The sequence below is a fragment of the Bombus vancouverensis genome, chromosome 14 (genome assembly GCF_051014615.1).
Source record: "Bombus vancouverensis nearcticus chromosome 14, iyBomVanc1_principal, whole genome shotgun sequence".
Taxonomy (NCBI): domain Eukaryota; kingdom Metazoa; phylum Arthropoda; class Insecta; order Hymenoptera; family Apidae; genus Bombus; species Bombus vancouverensis.
This window is the reverse complement of record NC_134924.1, coordinates 5,099,218-5,126,414: the sequence shown is the minus strand read 5'-3', so window position 1 is coordinate 5,126,414 and position 27,197 is coordinate 5,099,218. Positions and strand designations below refer to the sequence as shown.

General features: G+C 38.9%; 1 protein-coding gene across 5 annotated transcripts in view; it reads right to left on the bottom strand.

Annotated features, from left to right (window-relative positions):
* The window catches only part of Rpb8 (DNA-directed RNA polymerases I, II, and III subunit Rpb8), a 72,087-nt gene that overhangs the window by 34,566 nt on the left and 10,324 nt on the right, over window positions 1-27,197 (bottom strand). The window contains exons 1-3 of one of the 5 annotated variants that reach the window (XM_076624113.1): window positions 21,297-21,765; window positions 5,991-6,074; window positions 78-258 (exon numbers count right to left, since the gene is read on the bottom strand). In XM_076624113.1, the coding sequence (XP_076480228.1) occupies window positions 78-258; window positions 5,991-6,039 (230 nt within the window). In that variant the 5' untranslated portion in view covers window positions 6,040-6,074; window positions 21,297-21,765. Of the gene's footprint in view, window positions 1-77; window positions 259-2,135; window positions 2,618-5,990; window positions 6,075-9,233; window positions 9,634-12,083; window positions 12,105-21,296; window positions 21,766-27,197 lie in introns of those variants that run through there. The other 4 variants (XM_076624115.1, XM_076624114.1, XM_033339032.2 and 1 more) reach the window with 4 other exon arrangements.

Here is a 27,197-nt window from a genome sequence, read left to right as displayed (position 1 = left end):
AAATGTTTGACATTTTATTCTGCTAAAAGATCCACCATGATTTTACTGTAAAAAGCCAAATGTAAAAAATCACTTACAGTCTACTGCTAGGTTCGTTGCTTGCCTCGTCACCTTCGATTCGATAAACCATACCGGACATCACGTATTCAAAACTATCTGCTCTGGAGCCGCCTTCCTGTTCCGTCGCATTCCACTCCCCTCCATCGGGATAACCGTCCTCCCTCAAGGTCGTTGCAAGAACCAAACGAAATTTATCACCTGAAAAAAGGAATCAGAATATTCTAATAAACTATACCATTTGAAAAATAGTTTTACGAATAACATATGTAACCATTTCAAGAGGCTTTTTGCCTTTATCTAAATATTGACGCAGCAAAAATCCGCAACGTCGAAACACGGAAATTGATACCTAATAATAAACCTCAAGGTGACTGCATTGAAAATACGACTGGGAGGGCGTTGCAGACGTTCGTTTCGCCACGTTTCAAACGAAATACATACATGGTTGATCGGATTTAAACCAATAGGACCTGTCCGTCTTCATACCGCTACTTTCGCGGAACAGACTATGGACACATACGTGTGTGCACACGATAAAGATACGAGAAAACCGATTGACGTTTTCCCCTCTTATTGCATCATACATCGCACGTTACAAACGTGACACGACACGTTATCGCACATTTGGAAGGAAACACGAAAACTTAATACAACATATGTCATATCGATTATACGCGTCCTACCGATGATTATGCAAGAGGTGGATAGAGTAGCAAAAGCTTCAGAAATTACCGCAACAAAATAGGTCCTAAATTAGCGGAAGTGAGGGTAATCGAACAATAGCGGGAGAATATTTCGAAAATATAGTTATTGTTAGTATTATGTAAATATTCATTTATATTATATAAATATCAAAGAATTTTTCATGTTGAAACTGTTATAATAAAAAGGAATATTAATATATTGTAACAAGATAGAATAAGATATTTCACAAAAGGAAACAATCCTTAAAGAATATATGTAAGTATAATGCGTATTCGGAATGGATCGTTGAATAATCACATAGTAGGGAAGGAAAGGGGTGAAAGATGGAAAGTAGGGAGATCGAAAGGAAGGGATGCATGGGGAGAGGTTAACCTATACAGGGAATAGGACTACTAGCGACATAGAAAACTGGGGCACTAAATGAAAAGGACAAAGTTGTCAACGTAATTACATTATCAGTGGAATTACATTAAACACGTAGTTGAATGAAACATACCACTTCTCTATTACACCTATTCGATTAAATAGAAAGCGCCGCGAAGCTCGCACGTAAGAATCCCAGAGAACAAGGGTCAAGGTTAGAATTCTATACTATGTCGATGATAGATATAGTATGGTAATCGATATTACCGGCCGTGGCAATGTCGAGGAGGACACAAAGAAACGACGAATGAAAACGGAGTTAGAAAAATCTACATAACCAATTGATCATGTTACGAGATGTCTGTGGGGTCAGGCTTACATCACGATAATGGTATAACGATTATAGATTATCTAGTTGAGCGATACAGGACCATATTATCAACCCCAGCCATATTACAACCAATGCGAACCGAGCGAAGGATATGGGCTCGCGTGATTTACAGCATTAACCTTGACATTGACAGTAACGCGTATCGTTAATTCCCTTGCACCAAAGACGCATATTAATACTTTAAACTAAATTTAGGCGTTCCTAGAACACGGTTGTTTTCGAAAGCGATTTACAAAACTGCACTGCGTTATAAATATTTGAAACGTCAATACGGTATATATACGATAAAATATGGTAGACAAAATTAGCGGTATTACATTACAATCCGATATTACTAAATGCTTAAATAAAGCTTTATTTTACATTGAAAACAACGAAAGACATTTTGAAAGATAATAATACGACATAACACATTCAGCAACATCGACCACCCCCGCGTACGAAAGCTTTAACGTGTTCCAGGGTCTATCGAAAACCGCCATCTTGTCTCACGACATTAAGCACAGTGGAGAGGAAGAGAGAATTCAACGATAGTTTATATCCATTCTTGATATGATCGCGCATCCGCATTTTCCGCACAGGGTAACTTTCGTTCTCTATTTCAATATTCACGCACCTGCATCATAATCTTGCCTACAGCTCAAGGCGATTGCCAGCACACTGCTACAACTGCATTCCTCGGGTAACCACATATAACGTTTACATTATGACGATTTGCAGAGCCCCATCCCTTTTCCATTGCCTTCGCAGTCGACATGCTCCTTCTCACTGCGTAATCCGTAACACACCTTAATTTCATGTAATTCAACATGTCCGTGCGTAATGTGATATAGGTTAGTCGCACGGTGCGAAACGAACTGCGTGCACACAATGAAGACGGTGGCACGTAGCGCTTGCCGGCTACGAAGTAACCGGCGGAAAAAGCGCGCGTGAACGCGAATACACGCTCGATGAAACGACAGATAGCGATGACGACGACGACGACAACGAAGATAACGACGACGACCACGAAAACGACGACAATAACGACCACGACCACGGCGACAACGACGACAACGACGACAATGACAACAACAACGACGACGACGACGACGACGACGACGACGACGACGAGTGATACCACCAAAAGCAAGGCAGCACACGATCAGAGAAGAGAGTACGGACGAACACACACACAAACCGCTTCTTCTCTCGGCGAACGAGTATCGCGACCGACACGGCTACGAGTCGTGGACGTTTTGACCTTGGCATTGAACTTATGGGAGCTGCCGGCTGAAGCGGGAGAGAGGAGTGGAATACGAGCGGCGGGGAACAGAGTGGGGAGTAGAATGTGGTACGGGCAAAGCGGGGCGCATGGGAGGCAGATTGCGTCATCTCGCGCAAGCCTGTGCGCCGCGCGTCAATACAGCGGGACTGCCTGGCCCTATGGACTAACCTTCGTTCCCCTTCCAACACAATTCCACGCGCTCTATTCTGCACGATCGACAAGCTCCTTCCTGCAAAATCCATCCCGCCTCTTTGCTCCTCGCCAGCTGTAAACCAACGATCTCCATTCCTTTTTTACTATGTAGATTTCGATTATGCTACAGATTACGTTATATCTATAAGACTTATTTTTACACGAATAAAACTTCTTAGTTATATTATAATACGAACTTCTAGAATTAGTATGTATGTATTTAATATATATTTATGACTTCATTTTATTGTTTCTGCAATACTACAACATAGTAGGTAATATAATAAAAGAGATAAATTGAACTATACAACACTGAAGTTGATCGAGGGTTACAAGAAAGACGTAGAAGGAAACACCATTCTCAGAGTAGCAACAAGGAAACAGGATATGAATCTGTAAACATAGTGAATAGGCAGGGGTGGATCGACGATGCGGTGCACCCCACCTCTTTCTCCCTTCCTTGCTACCGGTGGGTGTGACGCACCCACTCCCTCTGCAACGCCCGAATCAACGAGATACATCCAGAACTGTCCGTGAGCCGAGTCAAAATGACGATATTTGGAGGAAGGAGGGGTTAGAGGTTTGCTGCAGCGTGACGTGGCCTTGGGCATTTACGAATCTAATATACATTATATTACACGTGCTGCTTTTTCATCAGACTGATTCGTCTCGAATCGAAAACAAATTTAAGTCGAATTTGGAAATGTCCAGAAATTTTCTAATAACTTGATTCTCATTGCATATATCGAATATAATATGTACAACGTATTTCAGTAGTTACCAAATACTTTTTCCTCCTCTTCCACTAATGACACAGTTGTTACGCGAATGAACGGCAGTAGTAAGAACACTAACCAAGCGGACGACCTTTAGCATCAACTTACACGTGGAGATATAGACGTCGCGTCGCTTTGCACGTCCGCGTCGCCGTAAGCTCCAGCAGCTTTTCAAAGACACGGAATTCATAAAGGAGCGACGTTGAAGAAACTAAAACTAAATGACGATAGAGACGTGTTTCTTTAAAAAAAAAAAAAAAAAAAAAAAAAAAGAAAGACGAAAATACGTCGTATCTCCACATCCAAAAGTGGACGGCTCACGTGTCCTAAACACGACGAGGTCGTAGACGAAAACAGTTCGTTGGCACAAAAAAAGCAAAAGAAGTCACCTTGAAAGTTGTAAGTACACAGTAGGCCAGCAGCAACTCGCTTCGAGCTGTGCGGAACACGTTCCGTCAGTGTCCATTAACCAAGGTCGTCCTTCGCACGTCTAAACCAAGAAGTGGTAGAACCACAAGAATAAAAAGACACGCGTGGAACAGCACGTGTGTCTTTTAGCACGAAACACGTGTCGTGTTTACCAAAGTGCCAAATATGACGAGCCGTTTATATAAATTTCTTCGATATCAATCATGCGTGATAAAACAATCGTATCATCTATCTTCTAACTTTTACAACAAATTTGTACACTATCTCAGGCCTCAAATACGCTTTATTATGAGTTTCTGCTCACAAATGGGGGAAAACATGGAACAATTTTAGCGCATCAATGATTTTGGCATTCGTTGCACAACCGGAAAACGGGCGGTACCCGAAATTCGCTCAAGAAGGAAAATAGAAATTTCTAAATATCGCCGCGGTTGCCAAATTCGCTCCACCTGCTCCGCCACTTTTATAAACGAAGATATATTTCATTCTACGCTTTGGAATTCACATCTTTACGTATGTTTTGGTCGCCGGAATGAAAATAGACAAGCGTAACAAACAATGTCGTATAATATAGTATTGTTTGTAGCCCCGATAGAATGTATTTTAGCTTCGTACATTTATCGAACGTTCGATAATATCTGGTCTACGTATTCGCAGTAATTACTGATCGTTTTTACTGATATCGCTCCTGCTTTGATTAAAAGTAGGGGTATCGCTTCCTTTGTGGAAGATAAAAAACGTATTAAATTATGTTCCTTCTAATCGAAACAATATCATCAAAAATTTTCTCGCAATACATGAAACAAAATTGAATTTAAGTTACTAAATATACATATAATTCTAAGTTAAAATTTTGCTTTTCCATGGCACGACTTGAATCGTGAAAATATGTACTTCACAACGATGATGAAACTTTTAGACACTACGTCGAATTAAAGGAGATGGTAAACTCAATATTTATCTTGCAACATTTACAGACCGTGACTACATACATATATCGAACAAGTGTACGCACGCAAAGTTGCGAGCCGCGCGCGATGTAAACAAACACCTAAGAGCTCCTGACAGCGCCTCTGTGCTATAGCAAACAGAATTTTCATGCGATCTAAGTCGTCCCTTTGCCAACAGACGTTGTTTAAGTATTTTTCCCTCTCGACAAAGTTGTCAAGTGAAAATTATAATATAAGCAGATGAAATTTTACCATTGGCAAGAAAGTAAGTCTAAAAACGACGGTCATTAATTACGCGTGGAACTCGTCCTATATAACCGGTACCTTCTTTTGTGAAATTAGAATTCTTAAACTCTGACAAGTTTAAATAGAGCACACTACATATCTTCAAGCATGTATAGCTTCGGGTCGAAAATATTTTTGTCCGTTAGAGAATTTAACGTCGTTGATCATCGCTGGATTTGTCACATTGGTCGACACATGGTATAATGAGGACCATATGTTTTTTATCAAGAGAAGTGGTTTTCGTGAAGCTACTCTATCTGGTTGAAGTTATATTTGACAATAGCTGGGTTATACTTTGAGATTATAAAATATTTGTTTAATTATGAAAATTTTTCTTAAAATTCTTCTTTAACTTTAAATTAAAAGAAAAAAATGAAATTTAATGAAATAAAAATTTTAATTCTTCTTTGTTATTGATATACATCTTATTTCAGTGTACCAAAATATTTCAGAAAAATGCTAATAGTTCTTTAATCCACTATATCTACTAATAATATCCTCAATTATAGTTGTGGTCCAATTATCTTGATGTTGTCTCATATTAAAAATAAAAATCGTAGAAGGATACTCACCGAGTTCCATAGGGTAAAGCCAGCAGTTGATGTCCAGGATCAAGTCCATTTTGAAGGACTCGGACTCGCAATGGAGCCTGCTCACTGCATCCACCCATCATCGATCGCCGCCCAGCCAAGGAAACCGGAAAAAAGAAACGGGAAAGTTGTCATCGTTAGATAAATGTTACGTGTGTACACACTCGTATATCTCAAATACACATGCAAATATCGAGAATATACGCAAAAGAGAGACGCGGAATCCGATTAATTCTAACTGGAGGCAACACATTATGTTTCCTGAAAAAAAAACTAAGCCATCACGTGACGTTTGCGTCAGCCATAGATGATTCATAGTCTTCGGTAAATTTGTCGTTGTATCGTCGTAATAATAGGTTCCGATTATGAAAGATCGGGGAGAGAAGGGAAGAAAAGGAAGCGAATTTTTACAAATCTCTAGTGAACGCGACACAGCCTTGCCACTTGACGGCTGCCCACCGGCTTGACGTCACTGTCAGCTAGCCAATCGCATTTGATTCACGATACGAATTTATCGTCCGAGCCGACATTCGTGAAACTCGCCCATATAGGCGACGAGGAGGGTTCGAACGTTCGTTTAAGCTATATATGTAAAGTGTACAGAGAGTACGAGACAGACCAACAAGGCTGCCTCGCAAGGCGTGCCTCGCACTGTCTGTATACTATACATAGCTGAAGCTACGGGACACCTTTGATCTCGACAAAAAACCGACAATCGTTGGCTCGCCCCGAGGTAGCCTCGCAGGTCTTTTTCGCATTGTCCGTACATCATTGTACACAGTTTTGGAGAACGCGTAGTTGATATATGCGACCGCGCGCGCTCCACTTGACACGTGTACTTGTGGCGAGCTTTTATCTAAGTTCACGTAAATAATTGCCCAGGAGAAATACGTATACATTTCCCTGCTTTGTTCGTGACTCTCTTTTTGTCAACATACCCAAAACTTTGCGCTCGAATGCAGCGTTCTTTCTAATTAATCGAAGAAAATTTTTCATTTTTATTGTATTATTCATTTGACTTTTACCAGCATGACATAAAATTAAGTAATAGGGTGAAGTTTAAAATGTTTTACAATGTTAATATAACATGTCACTATCATATTTTGTATAATAATATCTTGGCATTTAAATTTATTGAAGATGCGTATAAACAAAGAAAAATTCAATTATACGTTGCAAGGTATTGAATATCGATCTGGGATTACGACCCACAAATCGTAAACAAGATGTCCTTGAAACTTCGAACACACTTCAGCAATGCTATACCAGATGTTTTGTTACGGGAACAGTTCCAGCTAGAATCACCTGATTTTCGTTCGCGCTCGAACAAATAATTCGTTATTAGCGACGTTAAGCTGTATCTCGCTTCAATTACATAATTCGTCCTTGCACGGGCACTTCGTCTTCCCTACGCCATTGTACTCGCCGCTGTGAATTGGCCAATAAGATCAGAGCTGCATCACCGCGTCGATCATTGCAATGGACCCGTCCGCTTCACGCGGCAATTTCAAACGTACTTTGGAACTTCTTCGCGTCGTCTGCCCTGAAGATACGATTTTCTTAGATTACACGTATCAAACGCGAACCGTGGAACGCGACCAGGTACACAAAGTAGTAATACGATAGTATAATTCAGCGGTAGAGCATGAAATAACAGACGTCCACCGAAATGAAATTGCATCGCGGGAAAATGAAACGAGAACGCTGTAGACAGGTTGATTTAAGGTCGCGAAACGACAACTTAGATTGACAAAATGATCTTCTTAATGATACAGTTGTGATTTAAGTCTCTTTGAATGTACAAACGACTTTTATAATATGAAATATTTTTTGACAGAACTTTTGGAATGGTTTTAGTGGTGTGAGAATTATTATCTATTAATACGCTTAATAATCCGAGTCCTTCTACTCTATATGAAGTATGCATGTATTTTTAATAGAATTTTTCCATTCAACTAGAATGATGTTAAAATTATTATCTATTAATTTCTCTAATGCTGAAATTGAAATTTGAGTTTCTTAACTATGTTAAACATTTCTATGTGAAATAAATAAAATGAAATATATAAAAAGATATGAAGTGAAGTCATGAAATATGAAGCGTTTTTAGGTGAACATGAATCATCTTTTCATAAAATTTTTTGGAGTGTCACAGTTAATGTTAGGATTATTATCTTGCGGTTGGAGAACGGTATTTGACCGTTGATGCGTTCGTTCACGAGAAATCGCCCAGGGACGGGCCTAATTTGTATGTATCGCATTGTTCACATCGGATTTGCGTGAATTAATGAAATGTCTTTCGACGACGTGACTCAGTGTACATTTTAAGTACACAACGCTTCAATCTGCTCCGTCGACAAGCTCGTAAAATGTTTGACGATATGTTAACTGCCGCAATTATTCTCGTTATTTCTCATTAATTTACTTCGATGTAAAAATGCAATACGTTTAAAGTTAAATATGTATGTATATGTATTGCACTGTAAACGTTACTTCAGTCCTATTGCAAACAGCAAAGAAATATAAACTATATGTAGATAATTTTCTGTATAAAAGTGCCTTAATAAAAATCTGGTTTGAGGTAAATGAAACATTTCTTTGTTGAATTTTATGACGAATTCAAAGTCCAACCGATGTTAATTTCATCGATAAGCAGTTATGTTACGATAACGAAACGTTGCACGCTGAAAAACAAAGGATTTCACGAAAATTGGAAATTAATCTGATGACGACTGGAGATCGACGACGCGACAAAATCGCGAACGAACCCGGCCAAACGGAAAAGGGGAGCGAAGACGTGGAGACAATGGAGTGCAAATACTCGTCAACGGCGGCACGTTTCGTATTTACACGTTTAATTCGCGTTTTCCGGTTGTGCAATAACTTCCCAAGAAATACATATATCAAAGAAAACCTGAGGCTATGAACGTGAGGATGATAGAACAGCTAGATAATGAAAAACGGAGTGACTACGGTAGAATATCTCATGATAATAAAGAAAATGATGCAAGCATAGGTCATACGCAAATCATGTTACGTGTTTCGTTTCTAACGATCGAAAAATATTCGATGATCATCGAACACAATGTTGGCTGTACAACAATATGCTTCGCACACAAATCATGAATTGACCGCTCGTAGTCGAAACAACATAGCGGTTGAAGGGAAAACAGACATTTTCCATCTATGTGATCGTCTACATCCTAGCTTCCTCCAATTACTCACGCTAATCGCCACGGTCGATCGTTGACAGTAATTCCATGATCGCGTGAACGACGACAGCCACCTTGACAGCTGATTTTCTTTAAATCCTTCCTTCTCTTCTACCAATCCTCTCAAATATATAATTTCTCTATAGATTGTCCAATCGTCGAGATCCAATCCCAATCGCGCAATATCTTCCAGCAACTTCATTCTCAAACGGCAACTTGTATTCTTTTCTTCGAAATCCTTTCGTTTCATCTTCTCCATGGTCAGAGCCAGTAGAACTTTAAATTACTTCTTATACGAGAACAGAATAAGAACGGAGGAAAAAAAGAAAGTATATACTCGATGAAATTCGTGTATCGATAATCGTATCGTGTATTATTCGGAGCAGGCCTCTCCACACCGCGAACGATGATCAAAGGATCCAGACAGAGAGAAAAAGAGGGAGAGAGAGAAACACGGACCTCGAGGCTGGCACACGGTGGACTGATCCGTTCCTCGTTGCTGACGTTGCTGCCAGCTGCTCGACTTCTATGTGCCGACGTGGAGAGAGAGCAACGACGACCTTTACGGTCGCCCAGTGGTACGAGTTCTCCAACGAAACGCACGGAACCAGCCTCTATCCCCCACTACGTCGCCCCTAACTCTCACCCTCTAATCCTTCCCCTCTTCGTCCACCGAACACCGGCCACCATCCTCTTCACCATCGCCTCCAAAGACCCTCCTCGTCGCTCTCATGCGCTCGTCGCACGAGCCAAACACGACTAGCCTCTTTCTCCTTCGCTACCCCGAAATGCCCATCCCTCCTATCCCTCCTCTTCCATCCTCATCCTTGTTCTCCACCTGTCGCACTCTAGCTCCCTCTGTGTGTTTTCGCTTCACTGGAAAGGGCAAGAGGGGTGGTTTTCGCTGGCTGGTCCTGGCGGACCCTCCGCCACTGGATAGGTATACATATACTTCCATACACGTTCCGCAGGATATCTTCGTCATCCTCGTTCTTTCTCTCCTCTGACAATACCTTCTTTTCTCCTGCTTTATAGTATGCATATTTCTTTAAACATTGAGTCAACAGGAATTGCTCCTTATGTAAGATACCAGTAAGAAAAATCGAGATGAGGTTTTCCTTGCTTTTGTGCAGACTAATTGGAGTTAACGCGGAGAAACCGGTGTTAATAAAGACTCGTTAAAAATATCTACCCCGTCTCCTCGCAATAAGGAAGCCTCTGTTCCGTAATATATCCTATTTTATGGCGTGGTTCCTTGAATATTCTTTTTTCTTTCTTCGCGGTCAATTCCTTCGTTGTTTATTTCGTTGCAAAGCTTTACTGTAGAATGGTAAACGATGAACACTGATTTGTTTCACTTGTAGATAGTTTCACTTGGTCGAGTGAGGCTGTCAGCTGGTCCTCTAGAGGGAGAGATTCGTAACGATACTCTTCATGGTCAACTAATGGCACGGGGCGCGGCGAACGAGATACGAGGAACCAGACTCAATTTCTCCGTCGCCCCTCCATCCCACTCTATTTCATCCTTTAACTACCCTCTCACCTTCACCATCCCGGCACACAATCCTACCCCCTCCTGCCCCCATTCTTCGCGGTCCCTTTAAATTTCCTTGCCAGCCGAGAAGGACAGAAAATGACACATTTTCCATGAGACTGCCGCGTTTCCGTTTCTCCTCCAGGATTTCCGTTTCTCTTTCTAATCTTCCTCTTTCGTAACGTTTCTTTTTTCTAACATTCTTCACATTCTAACCGTCATCCATTTAACACCGTAAACTTGAATCTTATTGCAACGATTCCAAAGTTATTTTACTAGAAAGTAAGATCTTTTAAGGCAAAAAAAAAATTAACCGGAAACACCTCGTGCACCAGTGGAGAACAGTACACCGAGTCCCAGAAACACGTAACGGTTGCTACCAGCTGGCTCGTCGTTAAAGGATGTGACGATTCGACGAAAGACGACCACGAAGGGGAGAAATAAAGCAACAAAAAAAAAAAAAAGACTTGGAGAGGAAGAAAGAAAACGCAACGCCGACCTTTACGGTCGGCCGGTAGTTAGAGTTCTCCAACGAAACGCACGAAACGCTATCCCTCTCTATTGTCCCTCTTACACCCTCTTTTCACTCTCTATCCCTCTTTTATGCTTCCTTTCTAGCCACCGATCTCCATCGTCTTGCCTCTCTGTTGCGTTAAACAGCTTCCATCTTCCTCTGCAGTAACGCCCACACGATCATTCTGTTCTTGTCTGTTCTTCCCCTTAGAAGACTGTCTTTCCCTAGTTCACGGTGAAAGTAGCGAGTAGGGGTACCAACCCTCCTGTGTATCCCGGCGGTTGAACAAAGATGGCGATAGATTTTCTCCCCACTACAAGAGGGGCGGCGCTCAGCAACCCTCTGACCTCCCTCTTCTCCTCTTCGTTGTTTCACTCATACTCTACCGCTGCTTCGTCATCTTCCATCATTCCACGTACTCTCTCTTTTCTACTCTCTGCGGCAGGTACAGTTGATACGTCGCTTTCTCGTACCTTTTTCCAGACGAGTTTCTTTATCTAACTGTACTCTGTTATCTCCTTTCTTTTTTAACTGTCCAGATTCTTGTTTTTAGTTCCTTTACTTGGTATCGAATTTTTTTACGGCGGAAGATAACAGATATGTCTAATTGTCTTCGACATTTTTATAGCGACTAAAATTTTATAATTCCCTTACTCTCTCGAACGTTTCTAAAAAAGTTCCTAAAACATTTTGTATTCTCCTCGATCGCTTTAGTTCGATAAAAATTCTATCGTTATCTTGCTCATGCAAATAGTTTTCGAAAGGAAAAAGGAATGAGCGGACGCAATAGGACAGTTAATCAAAACCAAACTAACCTTTCAATCAGACTCCAATTGCTCACGATTGTCCTCCGCGATGATCAATACTTGCGTCGAGGAGTCGGAGATTCAATTTTTCGGAAAAATCTGATTGGCAAATTGATGTTCGTGATTCGTTAGCTGCGTCGTTTATCTCCACCCCTCCAGCTTATTAATCGTTTTTCTGCCAATGAATGTACACGTAGGAGTCTCAATTAACGTCGAGTCGAATGATTCTTATTAATAGTAGTATACTCGATAATCGGTCGCCTTTATTTAGCGTTACCAGTCACCGCTTACTTTCCGATATCGTACATCATGAATTACCGCGAAAATAGACCCGAGCTCCCTATACTTAGAATACGCGTGGAATGGACAGTTTACACGATCACTAACGTTGGCTAAGAACATGTATTTCCGGGAACTGAGTTGCGTAGCGGAAGTGTTTCCCACCTTGGTGTCTCAAAGGAGATACAGGGTGAGGATAAGGGTATTTGAGTCATTTAAGCTCTATCATTTTATAATTTAATTCTGAACTTCACACAGAGTAATTAATCTCGTATATTACGAGGCACCGTTAATCTCTGTAATATAATAAACCTAATAACGAAAGAATTAGGTCAACCAAGAAAAAATATCCAAAGCGAGAAAATAATTGAAATAATCCTATATTAAAACTAATAAAATAAACAATAAACTAGCTTCCAGAAATAGAGCGATACGTACACGCTAATGAATTATGATAATTGCGATTGAAATTATTAACATTGAACAAGCTTCTTTTGTTGTTAAATAGCTCGAAAGTGTTTCTGGTACAAAATAATTACCTATCCCACGAATTACAACGTGGTCCCCTGATTGATTAAAATTCAAGTAAACGCTACCGCGATTACAAAAAAGGAAATAGAGGAGAAAGAAAAGACAAGAGCCAAAGGTATTCGTTTGGGTTTTAAAAACTAGAGATAAACAGAATAGATCTTGCACGGCGATACTTGTAGGAAACCTGAAAACATTCGGTAGGTCACGCGATTACCCGATCCATCGGGCGAAACACGATCCCCATGGCGTTCCTCTGACGCTCGGGAAGGCGCAATTTCTAAACCATCGGCCGCTAAAAACTTCCAATCAATATCAATATCGACCATTCCGCGTCCCCTGGAGCGAAGAGAGGAGAGAGAGTATACTACATCCCACCACGTACATACCCATGACCAATATCCCGGAGGAAAGTCATCCCTCTTTTTTCCCTTTCTCCTATTGCTCCGTATTACCATCAGAAAAAAGGAAAGGAGAAAAAAAATTAAGTTTAAAGAGAGAAGACTGATAAAACCAAATATATGTACAGAATCGAATAAAGAATGAGCAAGATAGAAAATGTACACAAGAAAAAGGGAGTAAAAAGCCTTGATGCGAAAGGGGTGGTCGAGCAAGTAAGAGGTCGGGTAAAGGGTGAACACGGGGTGGCGAAGCTAGGCTCTGCTGACAGAGACAGCGAGAGTGACAAGGACAGAATTGAGGAAAGGAAGAGGGGAGAAGGGTTGGTGTTCGGTACGAGGGCTTCCCAACTGCGCAGTGTCGCTATCCGCTATCGACCGGTTCGCAAGCGCTATAAATACTGGGCACCGGGATCTCGCCACCCCTGGCACACACCCCCAACCACCCACGCACACCTCAATCTACCCCTCGCCACGTCCTCGTTCACCAACACTTCTACGCCTGCAACCTCCCTTCTTACCCCCTCATAATCCTCTTGCCACGCTCGCACACACATATACATGTGCACAAGTACATGTACACGTATACACGTACACAGGGAGAGGGGCGGGAAACCTTGACCTTCAAAAGAGCCACGGAGGGCGAGGGTGGTAGTCACGCTCCTCCCGGTGACGCATCTCCAACCCCCGCTACTCTCGCGCACAGTTAGCCTTCCTGTCTTTCTCTTTCTCGCTTCTTCTCCTCTGTGTCGAAGCTTTTAATTCCAGCTACACGACGATCAAATACACACTACGCATATATCTACGCGTTTCATTCGTGTTTTTTTTGCTCGTTCTTCTGCGTTCTTTGTTTTCTACTGTTTTGTTGGATACGTAGAATATAGGGTTCACTTTTTTGAGTTTGGTTTTTGTTTCTGTCTTTAGATCGGGAGTTATTCGAGTATCAATTAAGAGCAAGAAGACCTTCTCTTTTTCTGTTTACTTCTAATCGAGGATGAACCAAGGATAGGAAACTTTTTAATTAGCTCACTACGATGCCCGTGGAATTTTAGCGATCTTTTGCAAGTTTGCAGTATCCATCGTATCGATCGGTCCGGTATTAAGGTTATGTGTTATTGATGAATGTATCGGTGGTTTATACGGTGTTATTCGATTTTTTGGCGCCGTTTTAAAGTGGTAATTGTCTTTACGAATGTAGCACGCAGACTGTAGGATTAGTATTCCTTATTAGTAGTAAAATTTTAAAAGCCACAAATTATAGGTTATCAATATTAGTATCTTGTACATTCTGCACATTTTTGCGCACTTAAATTCCCCATAAATGTATAAGATCCTGCTTACAACGTAAAACACTAAATAAGATGAAGCTTGTAGTATCTTTCAATAAATGTAACGAATAGATGTCCAAATAATGTACTTACATCTGTCAATGTATTTCTGCAGCGCCCTCTAATGAATGCAGTTACCATCTTATTCAGTAACATTGTACCCAAAGCTTACTTAAAGAATCACATAATTTACATATAAGATGTTTCTTTAATACAATGTACTAATACATTATACGATAATAATAATTAATCAGAGGTGAAATATTTATCTTCGGAATAGCTTTGCATGGCCGTTGGATACGTCACGATAGAAGATAGGCAACAAGATGATTCAGAAGAAGTTAGACGACGGCAACGTCGCAGCGTCGCATAGAAATCAAAGACAAAAAGGGAGGTGGGCACGTTCGCTGATCGATTTAATAAAACAGCATACATCGAACAGAACACGTCAGCCAAACTGACGATCAGCGAAGCCACTCGATGAGTCGAAGGTCGATCGCACGTAACGAATTATCGGAACCTCGTGAATCTCTCTACCAATTCATTCCAACTAGGCGAAATTCCTGTATTAAAAATCCTCGAAAGCTTTCCCACTCTTCTTTCTAACGTTAATGACAAATTTTTCAGAACTTTCATAACAGAAATTTTTTCAACTTCACCAGTCTAGACATTTCGTTTTCAATTTTAACGAAGTTTAATGGAAGAGGAGATTAAAAGAGGCAGCTTGCCCCGAAACTTCGATATCTGTTCATTTTGCCGCTAGAGGGTTTGCAATCGCAGACTCATCATCGCGACTCGCGATTGCGTGATTAAAAAGGAATTCAGAGTGCTTGAAAAGTTGTGCATTTTGAATATCAGCGAATATTTTTTACATACTTCTGTCGAGCCTCCTCCAAAATTATAGTCCTGTGAAAGTAGTTATTTCAGCCAGAGTATCGCGGTTACAGAACGTAATTTTAAACGTAATTAAATTTATATTATTAGTTAAATTTTACAGATTACGAATCAGAAATTACTAATATACTAGCACTAATAAATTGTTTTGTATAATAGTAATAGGTTTGTTACCAAATCAAGTGAAATTTAACAAAGTTTACAAATTACGGATCACCTTTTCCCATTTCATGTAAAATTACAAAGAATATAATCTACAACCTGTAATTTGTTAATGCACTAATACCAACTGGTAAATTATTATGCAAGAAGGCTCTGATCTACGTATTATTTTTAATAAAATATCAATGGCATCGTACGTTTTGCTTCTGAGCTTCACATATCATAGTACATTCTGTATATGTGCGAGGAGGATGCAGTTTACGATTCGCTCTCGAAAAACGCTTTCACGAAAATCAGGAAACTAAAAAGAATAGCGGCGAAAATACGAAATAGAGAAGAAATATAGAGGATATATTTTTTCACGAGCCCCTCCGCGTTTAGCCGAAAAACGAACACGTCCCCCGTCGTTAATTCCTCATCGAGCAACCGCGGGGTATGAATAATCCCCGGTGCGCTTAAAAGTTCACCACGGACCGCGATTCTCGCATAAATCTCTTGTCGGTGAAGTCGAAAGGCGTGTACGAAAATAAATTCATCCGTCGGACAGGCCGACATTCTGCCTGCGAAAGATACAAAGAGACCTAGAGAGCGAGTGAAAAAGAGAGGAAGATAAAGAGCAGATATACAAGTGGAAGAGGGGTTGAAGAGGCAACCGCGCGTCGGCTTGTACGTTTCCTTTTTTCTTGTTGTTTCTTCTTTTTTTTTTCTATCTACTCCTTCGCTCATCCTCTTCCTCGTTACGAATTCGCCGAGACAAAGAGGAACCCTGAGGATGTGGCAGGGTGTCCGACAATGGGCGTTCCGATGTCATGGTATTTCGAAGCATTGCGCAATCCCCCCTCCTCCCCCGCGTTTCCAACGATCCTATAGCTGCTTCTTCCTCGGCTTGTCAGCTGGTTTCAAGGTCGACTGGCTGAAGGAGACACAGAAAGACCGGTCAGTCGTTCGTCGAAAGTAATCTTTTTTCTCTCTTTCGCTTCTTTTTCTTCATTCGATTGGCCGCCATATCGAAGTCCTTTCGCGAAGATATTTTCAGATTGAACGATCGAGGGTCATTCAGAATGAAGTTGAAGATAGAAAACGGGCTCCCAGGTGTGAAACGGACTTGGCAATATCGTGATTGCACGGATAGTTACGTGATCGTTACGCGCGGAACAAGTTTTGATACTGGTCATTATGTATGTTTGTTGTGTCTAGGAGAATAGAGAGAATTATGACGTATTCTTCGCTTGATGATAATGGATCAATGGGGGTGTGGTATTCGGAAATAATTGGCAAATGAAATTTAAGTAGTAAATGAAATGAAAATTTTGATAGCTGGGGAAACAAGTTAACTCTTCATACTTGGTATTCTGTTTAACGATTTATAAGCTGTAGAACTTTATGTATTTCTAAAATATAGAAAATAGCCTGTGTAACTTAGTTACTATAGTGCTTAGAGGATGTAAACGATTTCCATCTAATCTCCACTTTTTGTATAAAAACATGAATTTGCATAAGTATCTGCAGTCTGTTGATTTATATTCGATCAATGGAAATTTGAATATTATTAAATTAATTATACTCGATAAATCGCTTTCAGAATCTATCCGTAATTAATAATTACATTTTTATATTTTCGTAATCAATAACTTAATACTTGCATATTTTCAAAATTAACATTTATGCACATTTGATTAAATTAACAAAGTTTCACTGTGAGAGATTTAACGTTTTCTATTCTAAAAGCCAAAAGAATGGAACGAAATGTTCCATATAATACTGTAGGACCGCGAAGAATTAAAGAAGATTTACTGTTTGTTGGATGATTTAATAAGGAAAAGAAATTAAATTCGAAAGCATCAAGTCCCCGTTATTTCCTCAAGCATGCACGCCGCAACGAAGAAGCAGAAAATTATTAATCCCTCAGCTATTTCTTAGCTGTTGGAGAAAAAGTATTGTACACTTAAAACATTTACTGATCTGCTTGTCCTGCTTTTTCAAACGGTTCAAGATAATAAGCAATATTCTTTTATTTATTCCGCGGAATTAATTGTCGCTAAAAACGCGACAATAAAATTCTTGAGACTAGATAAAGATAAAATGAAAGAGAGAGAAAGAGGGGAAAGATAGAGAGATAGATAGATAGATAAAGAGAAAGAAAGAAAGAGAGAGGGGGGGGGGGGGGAGAAAAGAACATTTAACTGAAAAATGTTCTTCGTATAGAAGAGGAGGAGAAATTATTGCGACTGACAAGAATGGTGAGACAGCAAAAAATTTCATTAGATCCAGCGAGGAATTATTGAGAGAAATTGTGAGAAACGATAAGCACTTCATTTGTCCTAGCCGTCGAAGTGGCTTTAACGTGTTTGACTTCACGGAACTCTTTTTGTTGTTGAACTGTTTTTGTGTCCTACCAGTATTGCAACTAACTATTTGCGAAACCGATACAGTGTAAACCTCACTACTATCATTTCTATGGATGTAAACATCATTGTCACAATATTTTTGAACGCATAAAAATGGTTCTTGGCTTTTCTTCTTGATTGTCGATAAATAGAATTCTTCGCTAATCTGTTAAGAATTAAGCAACAGTTATTATAACGTTACGGATACTGTAATTTTTACGAAGTCGTTTAAGTATTTTATGAAGCCAAATGCCAAAGCCAATGAAGATTCGATCCAAATTCTTGCATAAAATATAAAATGTTTACAAAAAGTAATTTTTAAAGTCGAATGCAAATGTTTCAGTTGAAAAATAAATTACAATTTTCTAAGTTTTGGAATTTCCAAATTTATATTTAGTTCCACGTCTTTTAATTTATATTTGAATATGAAATAAATATGGAATTAACTTCTCTCTAAAAAGAGAAATGGATTTTCAGCATGATTCGCGAAGAAGAGTCATCAATTCGTATTATACAATCGGCAGATCGCCGCGTCTACGTCTGTCCATTGATTAATTGCCAGTAACACGATTTCCTCTCGACGATCTTTTGACCTTTTCCACACGGAAACACGATCTCTCGCATTGGCGCGTGCACACGCACAAAGAGAGCTTATATACTAGGGTCGTCATTGTTAAACTGAAACGCGTTTCTCCTTTAGGGCAGTTCCTGTTATTGACACATACTCTTTGCAAAACGGAACAACGTCGTCCAGCGGATAGATCCGCGAACTGTTTTACCGACGCCTGTCGAAGCACGTTCCGATTAATTAATACGCCACGAAATTGAGCCAGGCCGCACTATCAGAGTTGGAACTCCGTGTGTTTGACCATGGAACCGTACAGAAGAGTTTGAAAGGGCACTAAAGGCGAAAAGAGAGAGAACAGTGGGACAGATACATGCTTTGTAATGACTCGAAATTTAGGAACCGGTTTTGATCGGGGTTCGATTGGCAGAAAGTAATAGCCAGAGGAGAAATTACGAGCATAACTTAGAGGCAAAAAGAAATATAATAATCGTTAGTCAAACTGGATGTTAAAAATGACAGAGTAACGAGAGAATGGATATAAAAGGGTCATGGTAAATATGTAATTGATTTCAGCTGGCACAAGAGACGACATTTGTTATAGGTCAAGTAAATGTCCCTATCGGGAACTATATTGTTTGCAAATGTTGCAAATTTCATATTTGTAACAAGTTACATAAACGATACGATGATAAGAAAACTTCCCTAGAATTGTAAACACGATTATTAGAATTCATAGAAATAAGATTTATGTATAGGTCGATAATTATTGTTTTAACAATACATACAAACAAAGATATGATAATTAGAAAGAAATTTAAAAATAGACAAATTTTCAGTCGATTCGTCCTTACACGAAGTGATTATTTAGTAATCTCGAATATAGAAGAATCAAAGGAAGGAACAATAATCTTTACGTTTTAATAAGGCTGATTAGATAATACCAGTCTGACAACATATTTAATACGGTTGACATTTTAAATCGTTGAGTCGTATCGTGTATAGAAATTCTTTGTGCGAGATACGTTCGACGACACCAACTTAAAGTAAAATTGTATCCAATTGTATCCAAAAAAACGTTAATATTTATTTCGGTGCTGATAGATTTGGAATGGAAAAATAGCACTAAAAATTCGAGCATCGATCACAGAGATGTGAACTGCGCATACGTTTGCGCAGCTTCATCCCGCGTACGTAAAACCCGTCACTTGATTTATATGGTCGTTCTCCTTAACTCTTTGCTCCATGATTTTTAGTTTCTATGATTTCAAATAAGCATTATCTATATCGAATATAAGATATCGGAACATTGTACGTAATTTGTATTTATTAATCTTCAATCTAAAAGTTTTAGACTAAAATTAGAATATCAACTAAGTTTTATAAAAAAAACATAACCTTTCAAATGGGAACCCATAAGTGTTGAAACACTTAAAAAGTCTTCAGAATGATTCAAAGGAGAATAAGAGATTATAATACGCTAACGACGCATATTTTCCGCTCACACTTTTCTGCAGCTTCAAGAGTAAACGCGCATGTGTGCCACGCAAATACATACGTGTGCCAACTCAACGATGCGGAATCGAATTCATCTGCATCTCGAATCTCATAATGATTTCACGATATTATATTAATGTTGATGAAACAAAGTATTAATCCAATAACACGAAGAATGACGAAAAAACCTTACAATTAATATACAAAAGCAAAAATGTTATTTGTTTAGTTATAGATAAAAAATTATTTTTTAGAAACGTGGCAACGATGATTGTTCTATTTTTATGCTTCGTTTCTAGGCATTTGCGACAGATCGTAATTCGATATCTTGTTTACTTTTTCGATAACTAGTCGATCAGTAACGTAATATATCTATGTCAGATAATGTACATATAGTCTTATTTATGCTGCTAAATAATGTATTTTTCGAACATCGAACATATATTGACCCGTGGTATTGAAAAGTTTTTGGCCGAATGCGTGTTCAGCAACTATCAAACGTGAGCGAGATAAGACGCAACAAGTTCGATGAAATCGAAACGATTTATCATTGGCGTTGTACTCATGTGAGTTGGCGTTGCCTATTATTTCACGTGAAACGGTTCGAAACATGAAAACGTTGTGAGATTTTTTGACGATAAGATTCAACAGAACCGTGTCGCATTAGTATTTGAATGTAAGCGCAATTTTTATGCGCTTTTTCTCCGACAGGATTCGGTATGCAACACGTGGTAAATTACTTTCCGCACTTCCATAATTCATATGTTCGCTTATTTTACATACCTCTGTATTAAAATTTATTTTATAGAAAATTATTTTGCAATTCTATTGTTAAAACGCAATGTATATATATACACATAGATACTAAAATAAATTTATCCAATAATAAAAACTAAACCAAAAAGAGAATAACAGCCGGATGGAATCTTAGCTTAACAGGACGCTAAATATCTCGCATTTCATTGGCCCTTCCAAATCATTTATACAATGTACATGCGTACAGCATATTGCTATGAAAATTTAGAAAAATCATCAAAGTTTCAAAATATTTATTTACAAATTCAATTTACGAAAGCTAGCAGCTTGTAACATATAACGAATTTATTAACTTGTTGCAAGAGATGCGTGTACCGTTCAAATTCCATCCCGCTCTCGTAACTTTCACAAGATAATCTGATCTGTACCTGGTCGGTTCCATCGAAAGCGGTATTCCTATAGAATGGCGAAATCGTTTGGCACGGAGGAAGATGGTCGAACACCCCATGATCGTTCGTCACTTTACTGAAATTCGCCTGTCTCCATGTTCTTGGTCGGGATTTTCACGCACACACGCACGCAGCCGCAGCACCACCACGGTGACGACGACGCAGTGCTGCCAAAGAGAGGCAACCCAGAGAGACCGGGTGCCGGTTCGCCGTTGGAACAGTCTCGAAAATGCATCCTCTACAGGAGCATTAGTTCGGTGAGAAACAATGAGGAAAAAACGAAAATGTCGCGGGACCAGTCGTTCTAATGGAAAACTGCGAGGAACGGATGTACAGCGAAAGCGAGAAAAATAAAGAAAAAAGGTGGCACGATTCGCGGTCGCACGAGAAGGTTGCCGGCTGCCGCCTTGGCACTGACAGTGGCCCTCGCGCCTAGCAACACCGAACGCCAAACTGTCGACTCGCCGAAGGCAGCCGGCACCGCACCACCGTGCCCCCCTTTTTCATCGACGTGTCCTTCTCGCGCTCTCCCGCTTCTTTCTCTCTCGAACAGTTCCTCCGTCGTACCATGTCGCTCGCACACACGCGTTCCTTCGTTCTTTCTCTTTCTCGTTCTGTCTCCCGGTGTCGCCTGCACGTCCATTTTCTTTCGTCGCTATTTACTTTTGTCCTCGTTTTGCTCTTTTCACGCGTGTCTCCACTCTATTCGCGTCTCTTTTTCTTATTCTGTTCGTTTCTATCTTTGTTTGAACGAAATATATATATAAGAGAAGTATATAGAAGAGAGTTGTTTGTCTTCGTCGCGATCGCGATTCACGTTCGTCCTTATCTTGCGAAGTCACACGCTACTCACTCTGCCTTTTTCTCGCTTTGCGCGCAATTTCTAGCGAGCCAACCAGCCGCGGGCCAGCAGCCGAACCAGTGCGAAAGCCGGTAACCGGCACAACGCGCCATACCAAAGCGATCAGCCGATTGGCTGGCCGCCCGCGACTCGACCAATCGCAATGCGTCTTCGGTTGTCAGGTGGTGCTGCGTTCTCGCAGACACGAACGCCTGCTACATCGGAAAAAGTTGGTTCCTGGCAGTTTTGACGACATTACGGATTTTAAGGATAAAAAGTTTATATCTATGATATTGTCTCTTGCGACTAAATCAATTGATCTTTCTTATTGAGGCCTGCACGTGTAGGTTACTTCTTCTGTTCCTATATACTTCCAAGCTATATTCCATTTTATTGCATTTTCCAGAAAAATTCCAAACAAGATGTGTAGGCCAATAAAAAGCAAAGTGGCAAAGACATGAAATAACAGTTCTTAGAAGAACATTTTCCTGAAACCGTAAATCATCCAACTCAAGCAAGTGCACATAAATGGACCATCATACATCGAATTTTCCATATACATACATACTGTACAACACATTTGAAACTATGAAAATACATTATGGCTGCCAACCATTGTCAGTTCATGAAAATCATCTGTGGAGTTTCTATCGAATTGTTGTTCTGCTAAATGGACGCATTTACACCTCTTCGAACACAATATGTACGAAGATTGCTCGAAATTATCACCGGTGTAGATATATCAACCTAACCCAACAATCTTAAAGTACGACGTCTGCTACAAGTGCTTCGTGCAGTCATACAAGCCGTATAACTTCGATTTTTAAACCTGGTATTTTAAGTTATATTCACCATAGTATTTTACATTCTAAAGCACAGCTAATGCGAGTAAAATAATAGATTGGTAATAAAAGGCGGTAAATAAAAGCAGTGGGAAGAATTCATAATTTGTACTAAATATCAGCATGGGATTCTTGCACGATAATGTAATAATTAATAATATTAATATGTCTACACACTATGAGTTATAGACATAGAGATCAGAAAAATCAACAAAGGAAGACATATCATATTTCTCTTCGTTTATTAATTTTATCGTTTATTTATTAATACCAGGTATTTTGTGACTTGTAAAAATTTCATTAACAACAATAGTTTAATTGTGCAAGACGACCCTGGAAAAAAACTTTGCTACATTCTCATTAATCAAAGATCATCTAACAATACCAACCCACGAAACACAAATTACAGAGACGAGTCATCTCGAGAGCCATTATTCGTAATGTACGTGTGTTTTACTGATTTCTGTCACTTCTTTCCCTTCCATTTTCGCCTGTTTTCTTCTTCACCTTCGCATCTGGCCGAAATAGGTCACGGTGCAAAGCAAAGGAGCAAGATGGGACGGGACGGCAGCGACATGGAGAAAAGCCAGCCGAGGACGAGGATCACGCGCGTTGAGTACGTGCCTTGCATCCGGAGGCGCGTTGCGTTCCGTTCGCCATTGCCTGATTAACTCGACGTCATTTATCAGATTAAATGGATAATGCTGGTTAGCGTCTGACGTAACACCGCACTCCCAAGAACCGCCGTTTCTCAAAGATTCTTTATTATCTTACTGGTCTGCCTATGGACACACCAACGTTACGCAATCGAACAAGCCGCTGAAATTGGATGCGAACAATCGGCCGTGTTAACGAGTTCATTGTGTTTCTGTCCAAAACGCGATACTAGCCGGGTGGCCCTGCTGTTATGTAACCTAGCTATAGCTATCTATCGAGTTTAATAAACGAAGGAAGAAAATGAAATTTAGGATAAAGATATATGGAAATTATTTCTGTGAGAAATGTTTAGTTATTTAGTAAATTAGTAATGATCAGATTGCCTGTGTAAATAAATGGAATGTAAATTTGTTTCATTCTCTAAATATTACAACCTAGTACTTTACTTTGAAGATTTTGTATATTCCTGCAATTTATATGTATTCTGTACATTTAAGTAGAGTAATTGGTAATTACATTTTAGTAACTCGAATACATTTTTATGAAGATTTGAAGATGCTGTGACATGTGAAGTAGTAATTCATTTTTTTATTATGAATCAGTAATAAATTGTTAACTGTAACTTAAATTTATTTTTATGGAGATTGCAGAAATTGTATCGCAAAGTAATAAATTCCGTTTTTTACTAGGAATTTCTTAGAAACACGCTGTAAAGTTTTATGACACCATCGTCATTGTAGATATTGAACACCTGTAATTGTTTGTATACCAGGTAGGTAATAATACTTATAAATGTTTCAATTAGCAAGAAAATTTAAAAATGGAAGATATAGTTAATGCTAAAAGTAATAAAAGGAATAAGCAAAGTTTGAAATTTCTAATTTTAATTTTTTTTTTTTATTTTAAATAGGCAAAATTGAGTATAATACAGTGCCAAAGCGAAGCATGATAAACTCTCACATGGCACATCCAAAAGGTCGGCTTCAACGACGAAATCACAGTCATCTCGCTGCGAACGCACAGTTTAACCGGTAATTAGAGTTTACGGCAGCCACGTTGATTAGGTCGTTAAAGAAACTATTACGCCGACTAAATACAGTCTAGGCACTCCCACTAGTCTCCGTTGAATTGCAATTTGATGCAGTAGGTACGTTGATCACGTGAACATTAATATCCGTTTTCTAGACTTCTTACAATTTTCATGATCCATACTGTAAGATTTACGAATTTTTTATCGTTCGAGATAAAAAATAGAAAATGAAGAATTGGAGGAATATGCATCTTTTATTCATAAAAAATAAACTAAGATCTTTAAATATTATTAAATTTTCTACAATTCCAATTAACGAACGAAGGAAATTAAATGTTTACAGAATTATAAATTCTTTGTAAAAATGTAATATCCTTAAAATACTTGAAGAGGCTCTATACAGCGATTGTCAACAATGTTCAACTAAATAATAACTTTAAAATGAAATTCTTCATGCAAACAGTTTAACAAGACAATGGTTTAGACGCTTGAGTACACATTGCATTTGTATAACGAGTTTATCCTCAAAGACTCTTTATTTCACCAAGGTTATAAAATTACACTGCGCAGCTTTTGACAACTACCGCATCTCTATCTCTTTGTGAACTTTTAATGATCTTTTCAAACATGATATATTCACGCTACTGAAATCCTAAGATAGACAACGACGAGTTCTTGTAATTAAGAGAAACACGAGAATTATATGATGTATCTTTTTTGATTATCTTCCATTTTCTTTTCTTTTGGTACAAATTTTATATTTTGGTCTAGCCATATTCTATATTTAGTACGTCATAGTTCTACTATTAATGGAAATTTTAGTCAAAGAAATCAACCTGATCTCTTTCACACAACAAGAACGACAACGGTTTCTGATCAACCTAATTGCGATTAAAACAACAAAGACGTATCTTTTCTGGGAAATATCGCATCGTTTCGTACGAAAGATGAAACGATCGAGAAACATATACCTATATCACACGAAGGCTACGAGTTTCGTCTGTTCGAAATAAAAATGTGGCACATATGCACAATTCTTGGACACAAAGAGGAAATTATTAGGTTTGTCAACGATCTGCTTGAGTTGTCCGAGTAAATTGCTCGAATTACCTCAGCACCCGGCAATGGAAGGTGACCTACTGTCAGAAACGATCTCTCCAAAGGATTGTGCAACTTGAAACTTTAGAATTTTTCTTCTTCCGCCATTCGGTTCTCTTTTGAAGGGACCCAATTACCAAGGTGATATAGGCGATCTCGCATTAGGAATTCGCCGTCCTTTAAGAAGATTGAAAATCGTTCTTCATAACAGCTTAATAGTCAGCTCGCAGCTCGTTTTGACCCTGTGATCGAGATAATGAAGCGATTTAACATGGAAATTTGCGAAACGGTCAACCTAATCTCAGCACAGTAGAATGTATTATTAACCTGAAACGCATTCGTTTGTGTTTCGTCATATTTTTTCTCGTAGGAATGACATTATTCGCGGGAATAATAGTTTTCGAGGAAGTATAAATCACATTTGTGGAGGATTAATCGTTGTTAGATTGAGCGAAATAACGAGAGCGAAATATTGCTGCCGCAGTCCGTCAAATATATTTTGAATAAATAAATAAATAAATAACTTATTGACGAATTTGTGAGTCGTTGGTACAAATGCAAGTTACGGAATACATACTCGATAAATACTCGGAGAAACTTTGTAGATCACTGTACTGGTCGGAGGAGAACCAGAAAATTCGAATTCGTCTGCGTTTGATCTTTGTATATAGCGGCGACATTGTCTTGTCCAGAGTTTATTTTTCTTACATTACTTGTAACCTAACGGTCTTGATACTCTGAGGTAAAACAACAGGATTTGAATTGTTCTTTGACACGTGTGCCGCTACACATTTTATACCTTTTGTGGATGAGCAATTTTAAAATTCAGTTTGCCGTCGACCAATTTTATTGTATTATTAAATATGTATTATCGTATTATGTATTATTCTCTGTATTTCATTAAAATCGCATTTTTATTTGGTTTCATTCATTTAATGTGTTCTTTTATCCATACCTCGATATGTCAAAAATATCGAATTGCAACAATTAATTAATTAATTGATTAACTTTGTGGATTTAACATCTATATTTAAAAATCGTAAATTCTGGGAGATTATAGATTTTCTTGTTTAAGTATGTTGTACCAGAGTACTCTCTTTTAATCACCAATTAAATATTGAAAGCAGAAGATCTACAAAATAATCTTTATTCACAAGGAGACAGTAAACAGAATATTATTAGGATATTGGTAAATTATTATTAATATAGGAAAATGATTGTCATATGACTGCTTCGTAGATTGTACTTACTGCAAGTACTTTAAGATCTTACTGTCTGACTATTGTCATACAAGAGCTACTTTGTTGCTTCTTAGCACAGAAGAAATTATCTAACAGATAATAATTATTTAACAAGCAGTAAGATTATCAAACTGTGATTTCAAGAACATAAAATATTCTAAACTCCCTTCC